Source organism: Schistocerca cancellata, chromosome 3 (genome assembly GCF_023864275.1).
Source record: "Schistocerca cancellata isolate TAMUIC-IGC-003103 chromosome 3, iqSchCanc2.1, whole genome shotgun sequence".
Taxonomy (NCBI): domain Eukaryota; kingdom Metazoa; phylum Arthropoda; class Insecta; order Orthoptera; family Acrididae; genus Schistocerca; species Schistocerca cancellata.
This window is the reverse complement of record NC_064628.1, coordinates 208,497,317-208,511,812: the sequence shown is the minus strand read 5'-3', so window position 1 is coordinate 208,511,812 and position 14,496 is coordinate 208,497,317. Positions and strand designations below refer to the sequence as shown.

Genomic DNA, 14,496 nt, shown 5'->3' with positions numbered 1-14,496 from the left:
GGGGGGGCTTGGTAAAACAAACACTGTATTTTGAGCACTGTATTAATAAAATAAAATTCACTTTTCAGAGAGAATAAAACGAGAAAAAGAAGCCTGTTGTTACCCTGTCACCCAAACACAAACTTCCTATTCAGCCATCAACTATCTTGTTAAATGCACGTAATAAAAAATAAACTTCATTCCTCATCTGTACTGTAAATGGAGCAGAAAACTAAACAACAATAAAAAGCATTTATTTGTATAACATAGTCTGTTAATTCTGTCTCTAGATATTCAGGGGATAGGAAAAATAATGTGAACAGTGGGAGTAATGGGATGGTTGTGCTTGACGGTCAGCAACGCAGGTAATGCACAGACCTAACAGAGTTTCAAAGATGGCAGATTGTCGGTCCTGATAAGTTGGAGCATTAGTACCCAAGACAGCCAAATTATTGAATGTTTCAAGAGCAACTGTTTCAACAGTCATGACAGCCTACACAAAACAAAGAAAGACATTATCATGTAAATGTAATAGTGAGTGCAAATCAAAACTAAATGGGAGATCATCATAAACTAACACGAATTGTGTTAAAACAACATGAAACGACGTCAGCTTAAGTGACTGACGAGCTCAACAGCCATCTTTGAGATGCCATATCTATGAAACTGTCTGCTAAGAACTCCATAGAGCAAATATTCACGGACGAGCTGTTATACCAAAACCATAAGTGATGACAACTAACACTGAGAAGTATAAAACATGGTATCAGGAGCATAAATCCTGGATGGCTGATCAGTGCAAACACGTCTTCTTGATTCCAACGGTTAAGCATGGAGGAGGAAGTGTGATTGATTGGGTACCCATATCACTGTATTCTGCTGGTCCCATCAATACTCTCAAAGGCCTGTTACAGCAAACAATTATGTGAACATTTTAGTTGATCAAGTGCATCCAATGATTCAAATGTTATTTCCCAACAATGCACCCATTCACACAGCCAGGACAGTACAATCATGGTATGAGGAACATGCAACTGAACTGCAGCATCTTCCATGGTGATCACAGTCCTTGAACTTGAACATTATTGAATGTTGCGGGGCAGTATTGGAGTGCAAACTCCAGACCATATTTCTGCCTCCCTCATCACTACAGGAGTTAGAAGAGGTTCTGATCAAAGACTGGCATAACATTCCTCTGGAGACTATAAATCATTATATGCCAGTATTCCAAGAAGAATCACAGCTGTATTACGGGCAAATGAGGGTCCAGCCCCTTATTAATAAACCATTCCCAAGTAAGTAAATGTGTTCACATTATTTTGCTTATCCCCTGTATACCTCCTTCCCATTCTGGGTACTTATATAATAATTAAAGAAGAGAAGCTATTGAAGATAACCACAGGAGCCTAAGCTGCCTAATGTGCTAACACTTGCATATTTAGTTTGGTTTTATTGCCTCTTGCTTCTTCATTATAAGGGTTATCTCATTAAGTGCAACTGTAGATGGCTGCACTACCTTCCTGGAAAACTGTACATAATTTGTGAGTAGATTTCAATCTTAAATTTCTTCTCAGCTTCTAAACAAGATCCATCTATGTATTAGATGTACATCTGTGTCACTGATATGAAGAATAATGTAGATGGCTTACTTTTTTACTTTTGTGAAAATTACCAAGACATGTTTCAAATCATGTAAAAGTTTGAAACTAAACCAATATAATTTTGAGGAAGCATAGTAGAGGAATACTTCCCCTATCTCACAAATATTCTCATACATCTGGAATTCAGATTTTATCATGCCACACATATGAATGAAAGAGCCTTTGCTAAAATGTGTGAACAGGATACTTGCAAAGCCTTTATATTGGTCCTTTTAATACGATATTAATTTCAGAATGACAGAAATGCCAATAAGTTCCCAGCTTACTCCAATGATATAAAAATGCGTGTTCAACATACAAAATTTCAAGTCTTAATTCTTTGTTATTTATCAGTCGAAATTTTGCACAAAAAGGAAGTTTAAATACAAGTGGAAATGAAAGCAATAATACCGTAGTTATAACAATAGTAAATAATCTTTAATTTAACGCTTGAGAACATCAATAAATGTTTCTCGAGGAAGACCAATATTAGCAACCATTTTCATTTTCTTCTTGCCTTCAGCTTGTCTTCTCAGTAACTTCATTCTTCTAGTGACATCACCACCATACTGCAAAAAAAAAACCATCAGTTGAACAAAAATTAATTTTATTTTTGAGATTATACAGAAGTCTATTTCATTGCTCTGTTAGTTATTTTAGTTTTCCTTGGGGGTCTGTAACAATGTGCCGTGGAATAAGTTGCAAAAGAACAGAGAACCACATTTATTGAATTTTTTTAATGTGATAGAGAACTTGCTAATGTCCCTTCGACATCAATTCAAGGTCTGTAACTATGTGAGGTTAGGACACTGGACTTAGCATTTTGGAGTGGGATTCAGATATCCATCTGGACATTAAAATTTTCGTTTCTCTTGGTTCCCATAAACTGATTAAGGCTAACATGAGACTGCTTCGCTTAAAAAGTACACTGTCACTTTCCTTCCCCCACCTTTGCTTGTGCTCGGTCTAATGGATTCATTAATGATGGGATTTAAAACCATAATTTTCCTTCCATTCTTTTCACTATGATGCATATAAAATCAAAGACATTTATCTCTAATGGTAAAGATAGTTGTTGTTGTTATTGTGGTCTTCAGTCCTGAGACTGGTTAGATGCAGCTCTCCATGCTACTCTATCTTGTGCAACCTTCTTCATCTCCCAGTACCTACTGCAGCCTACATCCTTCTGAATCTGCTTAGTGTATTCATTTCTTGGTTTCCCTCTATGATTTTTACCCTCCACGCTGCCCTCCAATGCTAAATTGGTGATCCCTTGATGCCTCAGAACATGTCCTATCAACCGATCCCTTCTTCTAGTCAAGTTGTGCCACAAACTCCTCTTCTCCCCAATTCTATTCAATACCTCATCATTAGTCATGTGATCTACCCATCTAATCTTCAGCATTCTTCTGTAGCACCACATGTTGAAAGCTTCTATTCTCTTCTTGTCCAAACTATTTATCGTCCATGTTTCACTTCCATACGTGGCTACACTCCATACAAATACTTTCAGAAATGACTTCCTGACATTTAAATCTATATTCGATGTTAACAAATTTCTCTTCTTCAGAAACGCTTTCCTTGCCATTGCCAGTCTACATTTTATATCCTCTCTACTTCGACCATCATCAGGTATTTTGCTCCCCAAATAGAAAAACTCCTTTACTACTTTAAGTGTCTCATTTCCTAATCTAATTCCCTCAGCATCACCTGACTTAATTCGACTACATTCCATTATCGTCGCCCCTTTTGCTTTTGTTGATGTTCAGCTTATACCCTCCTTTCAAGACACTGTCCATTCCATTCAACTGCTCTTCCAAGTCCTTTGCTGTCTCTGACAGAATTACAATGTCATCGGCGAACCTTAAAGTTTTTATTTCTTCTCCATGGATTTTAATACCTACTCCGAACTTTTCTTTTGTTTCCTTTACTGCTTGCTCAATATACAGATTGAATAACATCGGGGAGAGGCTACAACCCTGTCTCACTCCCTTCCCAACCACTGCTTCCCTTTCATGCCCCTTGTCTCTTCTAACTGCCATCTGGTTCCTGTACAAATTGTAAATAGCCTTTCGATCCCTGTTATTTTACCCCTGCCACCTTAAGAATCTGAAGGAGAGTATTCCAGTCAACATTGTCAAAAGTGACACCTATTCTGTTTGTTTTGATCTAGGGGAAAAACATCTGTCTGATGTAGTGCCAGTTTTGCTGTGATTGGTGATCATAACAACACATAGGGCCATTTCTTCCCGGGGTCCAAGTGACCTGTCCTTTTTAACCTAACTTGATGTGTTCCTTTTCCATCCTGGAGGAAGGAACTAATAGTTCTGACAGCTTTCCATTTATGGGCAGTACTAAAAATTTTGCCTCTTGCAGGTAAGTACTGACCAGCAATTCTGTATCATAATTTTCAACACAGAAAAAGTGACCAGTAAACCACTAGTAATAATAAAAATACTGAAAACTTCAAAATTTTTCTTGAAAAATTATGAACCATGGATTAAGGGCTACAGGCAAATTTTATATTTCTAGATTTTCAGAAAGCATTTGACATGATGCCCCCACTTAAGTATGTTAATGAAGATCCATGCATAAGGAACAGGTTCCCAGATGTGCAAGTGGCTCAAAGACTTCTTAATCAAAAGAATTCGGTATGTTGTCCTTGATGGTGAGTTTTCATCAGCAATCTGCAACTGTTTGCCGATGATGCTGCTGCAGTATATGGGAAAGTATTAGTGTTGAATGACTGTAGAATAATACGGGATGAATTAAACAGAATTTCTATTTGGTCTGATAGATGGCAGCTAGCTCTAAATGTAGAAGAGTTAATGCATATTAGGAAAAATAAAATAAAAAAATGCTGCAATGTTCAGATGCTGTCACAGTCATGTCAGTTAAATATCTAAGTGTAACACTACAAAGCAATATGAAATCTGGTAGTGCAGCCGGAAAATGGTTGCCTTCAGTATATTGCTAGAATTTTGGAGGGCAACAGACACAACACTAGTATAACAGCAGCACTAGTTCCACCCATTGTTGAGTACTACTCACTTGTTTGGAATTCCCATGAGGTCAGATTAAAGGAACATATCAAAATTTTAGAGGTGTGCTGTTAGATTTGTTGCCAGTAGCTTCACTCAACATGCAAGTTTTATGAGGATGTTTGTGAACTCGAGTGGGAATCCCTGGAGGGATAATTATGTTTCTTTCATGAAACACTACTGAGAAAATTTAGGGAACTAGCGTGTGAAAGTGACTACAGAACATTTCTACTGCTGTCAACACACATTTTGTGTAAGGACCATGTTGTAACCTGTTGTGACCGCGACCGTTCCAGTCACAGGGTGGCCAAGAAAGCGTGGCGGGATCAAACAAACAAACGGAAAGGATGGACACGAAATGACGACGGACAATGGAGAGAGACCTTATGACAACAACATGCAAGAAGCAACGGAGTGACAGAGACAACCAAACGAATCCAAGACGTACACTAGTAATGAAAACAAAGAACGATAAACACGCTGTCTGTTGTCGAGGCAATGCGTCGAGACTCACACAACGATTAGACTCGCTGGCTGAGCGAGAGGCAGGCGCTTAAATACTCTATCGGGGGTGAGCTATTGGCCGCTGGAACCACGTGTTCTACTGTGGCGCCCTCACACTAAATGCGGGCCAGGACACGCGCACCGCCACAGCTTAAAGCGCGATGGTGCAGAGACCTCTAGGAGTCTTCGACGTCCATGACTTCTGGCGGGGATTCAAATTCTGCGGTGCGCGGTACCAGAGACTATGAAAATAAGATAACGGAAATTAAGGCCCATACAGAAGAGGCATATAGAAAGTTATGAGTGGAACAGAAAAGGAAATGACTAGTAGTGATTCAAGATTCAATCTGGCATGCACCATAAGACGGATTGCACAGTATGTACATAGATGAAGATGGGTACTCTAGTACACGTGACTACAGCCAGTAACTTCTGAAGTATTTGCTTACTCACAGAATTTTCTTACCTTTTAAGGCTCATTTTCAGATGGAGCTTACTGAAGAATCATCTTTGTAGCTTGATGCTGTGCACTGGCTCTGTTACAGAAGATAATTTATCACATGTGTTATTAGAGCAAAGTATTTCCTATCACCTCATAACAGAGCCAGTACACAGCATCAAACAATGAAAATAAAAATGATTCTTCTGTATGTCACACCTGAGTATAAGGCTGAAAAGGCAAGAAAACCAGTCTCTGTGAATCAGTTAATATTTCAAAAGATGCAGTTTTTGTATTCTTGAAAATTGTTTGCATAACTGAAGTGGATTACTGGTGCAATAAATGCTTCAAGGGTTCAACAACAGGGAGTGTGCTGTTTGAAACTATTTGGAAGATTAAAACCGTGTGCCAGACTGGCAGTTGATCCTGAAATCTTGCCTTTTATGGGCAATGCTCTTGCACCAACTGAGATATTCGGGCATGCCTCTCGACCCGTCCTTGCCACTTCATTTCTGACAAAATGAAAGATTCATTCTGGAAACAACCCTCTAGGCTGTGATTAAGCCACTGCTCTGCAATATTATTTCTTTGGAGAGTGCTAGGTGTGCAGAAGAACTTCTGTGAAGTTTGGAAAGTAACAGAGAGGAACTGTTAGAATCTGTGAGGACAGATTGTAAGTCATTCCTGTATAGTTTAGTTTGTAATGAGCATTATCCATGACAGGCACCATTCTAGGTCTGAGTCCGGGAGTGGCACACACTTTTAATCTGCTGGGTATTTTAAACTTAAGGTTATTGTTAATGTATGTCAGTTATATTGCTAAGTTTGAAAAGCTGTAAATTATCACATTATGCAATTAACTGTTTGTCCTTAAGCTGTCTCCTGTACATTCAATCAATGATTTACACTCATACTTGATGACAGAAAAATTGTGAGTCTAGTTTTGTAAAACTGAAAAACTTAAGAAAAGGCGAAGATTGAACAAAATAAATATAGAGGTCAGCAACAAAAAGAATAATTTTAATTTTATCCGTAGTTAGATGGAAGGGAGGTCGCAGATATATTTCAACAATTTAAGGGAGTAATATTTCTCAACCACACTTATAATATTAATCACATGAAAATTGACACATCTTCAAATACGCACCATCACAAGAATCACAATACACTCTCAAATAAAGGTACAAATGGCTCATAGATAACTACTGTGCACATGTTGTGTATGTGTTGTAATCTGATTCAAGAATGATGGTGGGTGGTGCAGGTCGAGGCATGGATGGGGACTGCAGTGTTGCCAGTTCCAAGCAATAGTTCCAGGATGCGAAGACACGTGCTTTGCACTTGAAGGAAGCGTGTAGCCTGCAATATTTGTCTCTCACTTTTGTAGAATTTTTCAGCTGGTACACCATCAGCAGTGACAGCTTGGAACAAATGGAATAAAAATCCACTAAATAACTTCCTAAAATCATATTTAATGCTCGCACTGGCTAAGACATTCACAGCAAAGAACTCAAAAACACTACTGAACACTTAATGACTGTCGGAATATGCCTGATGTAGGTGTGCAGAACAAGCTCATATTCGACAGCCATCACTTGTGACTCAAACTATAGTCTCAGTATATAGGATGACCATGGAAATAAGCTGTTGGAAGCTGTGAAAATTACTTTTGACCAAACATGCTCACAATTCAATGTACATGGTAGTCAATAAAAGAACTGCCAAGGCATGTAAATACAGATAACTTAATACCAAAAATTTTGTGCCTTTAAAAAAAAAAAGAAAAGAAAAAATTCTCTTTTTATTGATGTTAAACTAATGTCAGATAATTGTTTCTTTTTATGAAATCAAGTGTGTATACAAAAATAGTTGTCTGTTCAGCCTCAACAACTGAGTACTGCCATTTCATTGATGACACACTTGATGGATTATTAAATCAACATCAAACAGATGAGATGAAGTAATATATTTCATATATGAGAGTTAGTAACTTATATAATGGCTGGCATATTTTATAAGACAGCAATTACAAAACCAAAAGTTTCACGTATTGCAAAAAATGGAAAGTGTTGTAATCAATATAGTTATACAATGATTTCTTTGGTGCTATAAAACATTTTCTACACACACTAACTAGGTCTTTTATTCAGTTTTTAAGCACTAGAATACTAGAAGGCAGTCTCATTCTAGCACTGAGGGCTAGGTTTTGTTGAAATAGTTACCCATTATCTTCCAACAAGAAGGTCAACTATATCTCACCAAGATCAAACTGTGTATGAGAAGTCTCATATACTAACCAGCTTAGCAGTGACATCTTTTCTGTAAGGTTTTAGAGTTTCTCGTGCAACAATCTTCCCTCCAACAGAAGCTTGAATGGCTATCTGAAAATCAGAGTGTGATATAATCTTTAAGAAATAGTTAATATTTAAAATACAAACAAATATTCTGAAAATATCTGTTCACTTCCATCAGACTGTAAACTGTGTTACACAGTGGAAAGATCTAAATAATTTTATCTCATTAAGTGTGAGGTCAAATATACTGGACTGCACTTATGGTTAAACACCTTTCTCGCAAGAGAAATGTGAGAAAGGGATTCTGTTAGCACATCATTGCTAACACTGCCTAACAAAAGGGTGTGCTGGAAAGTAATGCCTCTGAAATTTCTATGTGAAAACTCTTATAGCTTTTTAAATAAAACAAACATTATTAACAATGTACATCTTTATTCATCATGTCCACAGATTTAACTCTCAAAATAGTCACCCTTGCGACAAACACTTTTCTCCTGAGAGACCAATCTGCTGACACTGACAACCTCACCTGTATTTGCACTGCTTCATCACTGTCAAACTGAAGTCCTCAAAGATATTCTTTAAGTTTTGGAAACAGATGAAAATCATACAGGGCCAAGATGAGACTGTATGGAGGATGGACAATGACAGTGAACCCAAGGCGTCGGATTATTGCAAATGTTGCAGTGCTCATGTGTGGTCTGGCATTATCAAGCTGAAGGAGCAGGTTCTCAATTTGTGAATGAAATCTTTGAATTTGAAACTCAATTACAGCATGCTGTTTCTCATGCACTGACACAATTACATTACACTCCACCATATTACAAGCTACAATTCAGAGCCTTCTAGCAGCAGAGGGCTGCAAATAAGTAGGCATGAAGAATAAAGTTGTAGAATATTAATAATGTCTGCTTTATTTAAAAAGTTTTAAGAGTATTCACATAAAAATTCGAAGACATTACAATACTTTTCAGCACACCCTTATACAGACATGGGGCTTGTTCAAAAAATTCTGAACTTTTGTAATTTCGTACCAATGGTGTATTGGAGCAAAATTCCTGCACATGCCTGTGTTTAATGTGTAACTGCCACAAGTTTCACTGTTGTATGTCTGCTGGTTATTGTTCAGTGCGGTACTCAGTAGAATGTTGTGTCACACAGTTTGCGAATTTCAAAATGGCAGAGTTATAGGAGCAATGAAGACTGACTGTCAGAGAGAGAGAGAGAGAGAGAGAGAGCAGAAGAATTTAACATTTCAGTTGGATCACATCATGAAATCCTGACACATCTTGGAATGCATTGTGTTGCCACTAAGTTGTCCCACGGCTCACGAGTCAAGACCAGAAAGCTCTTCGCCTCAAAATCTGTGAAGAGTTTTTGGATCACCCATATGAGAATGAGACATTGCTTAAGAGAATTGTAACTGGTGATGAGATGTGGGTTTATGGACATGATGTTGAGACAAAGGTTCAGGTCTTACAATGGGCAGGGAAAGGTTCTCTAAGACCAAAAAAGTTTGTCAGGTCAGGTCAAATGTCAAAGCCATACTAATAGTCTTCTTTGACTTTGGATTAGTTCATCATGAATACATACCACATGAACAAACTGTTAATCAATGGTACTATTGGGATGTGTTGCGATGCCTGCGCAAAAATGTGAGAAACAGCCTGAAATTTGGCAAGAGCATTTCAGGGTTCTTGCATCACAATAACGCACCCACACATTCATCTCTGTTAGTGCGTGACTATTGCACAGAAAAAGGAAGTCACTGTGCTGTCTCATCCTCTGTATTCTCCAGACCTGTACAGGGGTGTGTACTTTATTCTATTTCAAAAGTTGAAAACTCCATTGAAAGAACGAAGAATTGCAAAGATAGACGGGATAAAAGAAAATTCAAAGAAGGTGCTTCATGCGATCCAGCATAAGGCATACCAAGACTGCTTCCAGAAGTGGAAATGGCGTTTGGAGCAGAATATCAATTGTGGAGGAGCGTATTTCGAAGGAGACCATGCACACTAAGTCAAAGGTAAGCACAGAAAAATTCTGGACAAGTCCCAGGATTTTTTTAACAGATCTCGTATATGTATTAACTTTAATTATCAGATTACATTTGACAAAAATACATCACATGCTTCGGTAACTAGGTAGTTATTATGGGTGCAAGGAGTCTACCTCACCCTGTTGGTAGTCTTTCAGAGGTAGGAGGGGCAAAATAAATATTTAGGCCACTTTGCTCAAGTTAGGTGGGAAATGGAATCATAAAGGCTGGAGAAACATCTATAATAAATATCTGGTAGTACTGAACACAAAAAGAGTCCACTGCATTAAAAATAAAACTGAATCTACAGCAAATGCCTTTATGATGGTCACTTAAAAAAAAACCTCTGTGGAGGTAAACTATTTCTTCTTTCTAGAATGGAGATGTGCAGGAGAAGTGCGAATAATATTAATGTTCAAGAAGCTGCAACATGACTGTTCGGAAGTCTGAATATAATAGAAATATTAGAAAATTTGGAGAGAGAGGTGAGTAGACTGAAGTTAGACTACAGGGATTAGTGACATGAAATACGAGGAGATCAAAGGGTTACAGTCTAGCAGTTTTTATAGTAACAACACCAGAATCTGTGAACGGTGCACCATCTTTAACAGGCATGCCCCAGGGATATCACTCCTGGAACTGAATGATGACTGATTATAACATCTCTTTCAGGTCTGGAGGTGATGACTTGTTCACTTTGCCAAATGAATTTATTTGGAAAAGCACAATTCTTCTAATGACCTTTGTGGTCATTTTAAGAAGGTTCCTAGGGGTAATTAAGGGTTTTAAGGTGTCTCCATGTGTGTTGGTGCATGTTTTGGTGGATTCCAATGGCTGTTTCAGAGTCTCTTTTCTAAGGGGGTGAAAAGTGCTGGTATGGTGAAGGGCAGCAAGTCATCTCCACTGTGACCTTTTGCCAACATTTTCATTTGCTTCATCATGTGTCTGTCCAACAGTGATGTGGACACCACTTAGGATTTCTGTTGACAAATTGGTGAAATGTTCGCTTTGATAGACGTGAGAAGCTATAGGCAGATTTTGTCCTATATTTGGAGCCTGTACTACATATGTCTAACCATACCTCACATTATTATGAAAAGGAAAGTAGCTACTCACCATATGTTGAGTCACAGATAGGCACAATGTAAAGACTGTCACAAATAAGCTTTCAGCCAGCAAGGCCTCTGTCAAAAATACACAGAACTGCAGTCTCTGGCAACTGCAGACTGCAGTCATGTGTGTGTGAGTTGCATTTGTGTGTGTGTGTGTGTGTGTGTATCATCCATTTTTGATGAAGGCCTTACTGGTCCAAAGCTTATTTGTGACAGTCTTTTTGTTGTGCCTATCTGCGACTCAGCATCTTCGTCATATGGTGAGTAGCAACTTTCCTTTTCTTAATATTGTTACATTCCATTGTCTGATTTAATCATATCTCATTTCATAAATATGTCACAGTAATCAAAGAAAACATATAATTTCATTTTAATGTGAAGGAGATAATATATGAAGCACGCAAGTTTGATGAGGTCCACCAAATGGAAAGTTCTCTCCTCATCACTCTGACCCAATAATAAGTTTGCTTAAACCAAACATCATATTAACAAACCAATGACCAAGAGCATAATGTGTTGCCCAAACATGGCTCCAATATGAGAGAGGATGAATGAATGTTCAATGCCTCTTCAAAATAGGAGTTCCTTGTGCACCGAATCACCTGCACAGGAGTACTCAAAACTGAATTGTATGTAGGAAAAGCCTAAGCAAGAGCCAGGATGTTGTACAATATTTTACTGTACTGACAAATGGGTGATACAGTGAAGGTACTTGGTAAAGGAAGGAATTTCAGTCCAAAAGTATCATCAAATGTAAATTAACCTAGTCTGTGGAGGACATTGCAGCTTTGCTCCCTTGAGAACTGGCAGATGAGATTTTCCATGAAACCTGTAAGCTACTTACCCAACTGCCTACAATAAAGATCACTGTCTCCAACAAACAACGAGTGGCACATGGCAAGCTGCAGCAGGGCAAGATGATTCTGCTAGATGACATGGGCAACCCAGTGGTCCTAATGCCATTTGTGGGCTACAACAAGATATTTTTGAACTGCCAAAGGATACCGACTGCAGACATATAGATGCTAACTCTACCAAAAGTTCAAGAAAAGATCATTCCCCTCATAGATGACCAAATTGGGTTACAGAAAGAACTTTATGAGTATCACAAACCTGCCAACTGAAGATGAAAGCTGATGCATCAAGAATGACAATAACATTTGTTTATATCAGTGTCTGTCAACATCAACAGTAAAGAATTCAGTCGCTTTCCACAAATGGTAACCTGGGACTTATCTCACTGTCTATGACTGTCAAGATGGACCAAAATTCTTAATTCAGTGGCAGCAAGGCCTCTCACTGAGGAACACACAAGACAGGATCTTGCTTCTTTCAGTACATCACACAGAAAATGAAATCCGAAGTAAAGGCTCTAAGCATGTATTCACACATACAGGGTGTCCCAGGAGGAATGGTCAACATTCAAGGATACAATAGGACTGACCACTGAAGCAAAAAAAGTCTAGTAAACATGGGCTCTAAGATGCACTGCTGAAGAGCTATGAGCATGTCTTCATCTTCAAATCTGTGACACACATCTCTTATATTTTACTGTAAACTATTTGTTTTCCACATTTTGAGAGGCGGTCAGTATGAGCCAGAGCAGAGGAGAGATGTCCAGTAAACAAGGGTTTTAAAGTGCATACCTTAAGAGCTGTGAGCACTTGTTCACCTTTGCTACTGTGAAATGTATCTCTTCTATCAAACAAGTGTTCATAGCTCTCAATATAGGCAGGTTAGAACCCATGTTTATTAGACATTTTTTTCCTTGTTTTTATCCATACTACCACTTCCAAAATATGGAAGCAAAGAGCTTGCAGTAGAAGAGATCTGTTCCACAGTATCAAAGATGAAGTAGTGCATATAGCTCTCAAGGTATGCATTTTAGAGCCCATATTTATTAGACTTGTTGCTTTAAATGATCATTCTTGTCATACCCCTGAATGACAACCATTCCTCCTGGGACGCCCTGTATGTGGTGTACAAAACAGGAACACCCATGTTGCTGTAACATGCATGTTGGACCTGCTGAATCACTAAAAACAACTAATCACAAAATTTTACTGTCAAGATGGACATATCTGAAGAATGATGCATCAAACAGCCTTGTTGTTGTTGTGGTCTTCAGTCCTGAGACTGGTTAGATGCAGCTCTCCATGCTACTCTTATCTTGTGCAAGCTTCTTCATCTCCAAGTACTTACTGCAACCTACATCCTTCTGAATCTGCTTAGTGAAGTCATCTCTTGGTCTCCCTCTACGATTTTTACCCTCCACGCTGCCCTCCAATGCTAAATTTGTGATCCCTTGATGCCTCAGAACATGTCCTACCAACCGATCCCTTCTTCTAGTCAAGTTGTGCCACAAACTCCTCTTCTCCCGAATTCTATTCAATACCTCATCATTAGTCATGTGATCTCCCCATCTAATCTTCAGCATTCTTCTGTAGCACCACATGTTGAAAGCTTCTATTCTCTTCTTGTCCAAACTATTTATTGTCCATGTTTCACTTCCATATGTGGCTACACTCCATACAAATACTTTCAGAAATGACTTCCTGACGTTTAAATCTATATTCAATGTTAACAAATTTCTCTTCTTCAGAAATGCTTTCTTGCCATTGCCAGTCTACATTTTATATCCTCTCTACTTCGACCATCATCAGGTATTTTGCTCCCCAAATAGAAAAACTCCTTTACTACTTTAAGTGTCTCATTTCCTAATCTAATTCCCTCAGCATCACCTAACTTAATTCGACTACACTCCATTATCGTCGCCCCTTTTGCTTTTGTTGATGTTCATCTTATACCCTCCTTTCCAGACACTGTCCATTCCATTCAACTGCTCTTCCAAGTCCTTTGCTGTCTCTGACAGAATTACAATGTCATCGGTGAACCTCAAAGTTTTTATTTCTTCTCCATGGATTTTAATACCTACTCCAAATTTTTCTTTTGTTTCCTTTACTGCTTGCTCAATATACAGATTGAATAACATCGGGGAGAGGCTACAACCCTGTCTCACTCCCTTCCCAACCACTGCTTCCCTTTCATGCCCCTTGTCTCTTCTAACTGCCATCTGGTTCCTGTACAAATTGTAAATAGCCTTTCGATCCTTGTTATTTTACCCCTGCCACCTTTAGAATTTGAAAGAGAGTATTCCAGTCAACATTGTCAAAAGCTTTCTCTAAGTCTACAAATGCTAGAAATGTACGTTTGCCTTTCCTTAATCTTTCTTCTAAGATAAGTCGTAAGGTCAGAATTGCCTCACATGTTCCAACATTTCTATGGAATCCAAACTGATCTTCTCCGAGGTCAGCTTCTACCAGTTTTTCCATTCATCTGTAAAGAATTTGTGTTAGTATTTTGCGGCTATGACTTATTAAACTGACAGTTCGGTAATTTTCACATCTGTCAACACCTGCTTTCTTTGGGATTGGAATTATTATATTCTT

At 38.4% G+C, this 14,496-nt stretch overlaps 1 protein-coding gene across 2 annotated transcripts in view; it reads right to left on the bottom strand.

Annotated features, from left to right (window-relative positions):
* Nucleotides 1-40: 40 nt before the first annotated feature.
* Nucleotides 41-14,496, bottom strand: part of LOC126174824 (translation factor GUF1 homolog, mitochondrial) — a 145,041-nt gene continuing 130,585 nt past the window's right edge. Inside the window, exons 9-10 of one of the 2 annotated variants that reach the window (XM_049921202.1) lie at nucleotides 7,901-7,984; nucleotides 41-2,188 (exon numbers count right to left, since the gene is read on the bottom strand). In XM_049921202.1, coding sequence (XP_049777159.1) covers nucleotides 2,063-2,188; nucleotides 7,901-7,984 — 210 coding nt within the window. In that variant the 3' untranslated portion in view covers nucleotides 41-2,062. The remainder of the gene's footprint in view (nucleotides 2,189-7,900; nucleotides 7,985-14,496) is intronic. The other variant, XM_049921203.1, reaches the window with a different exon arrangement.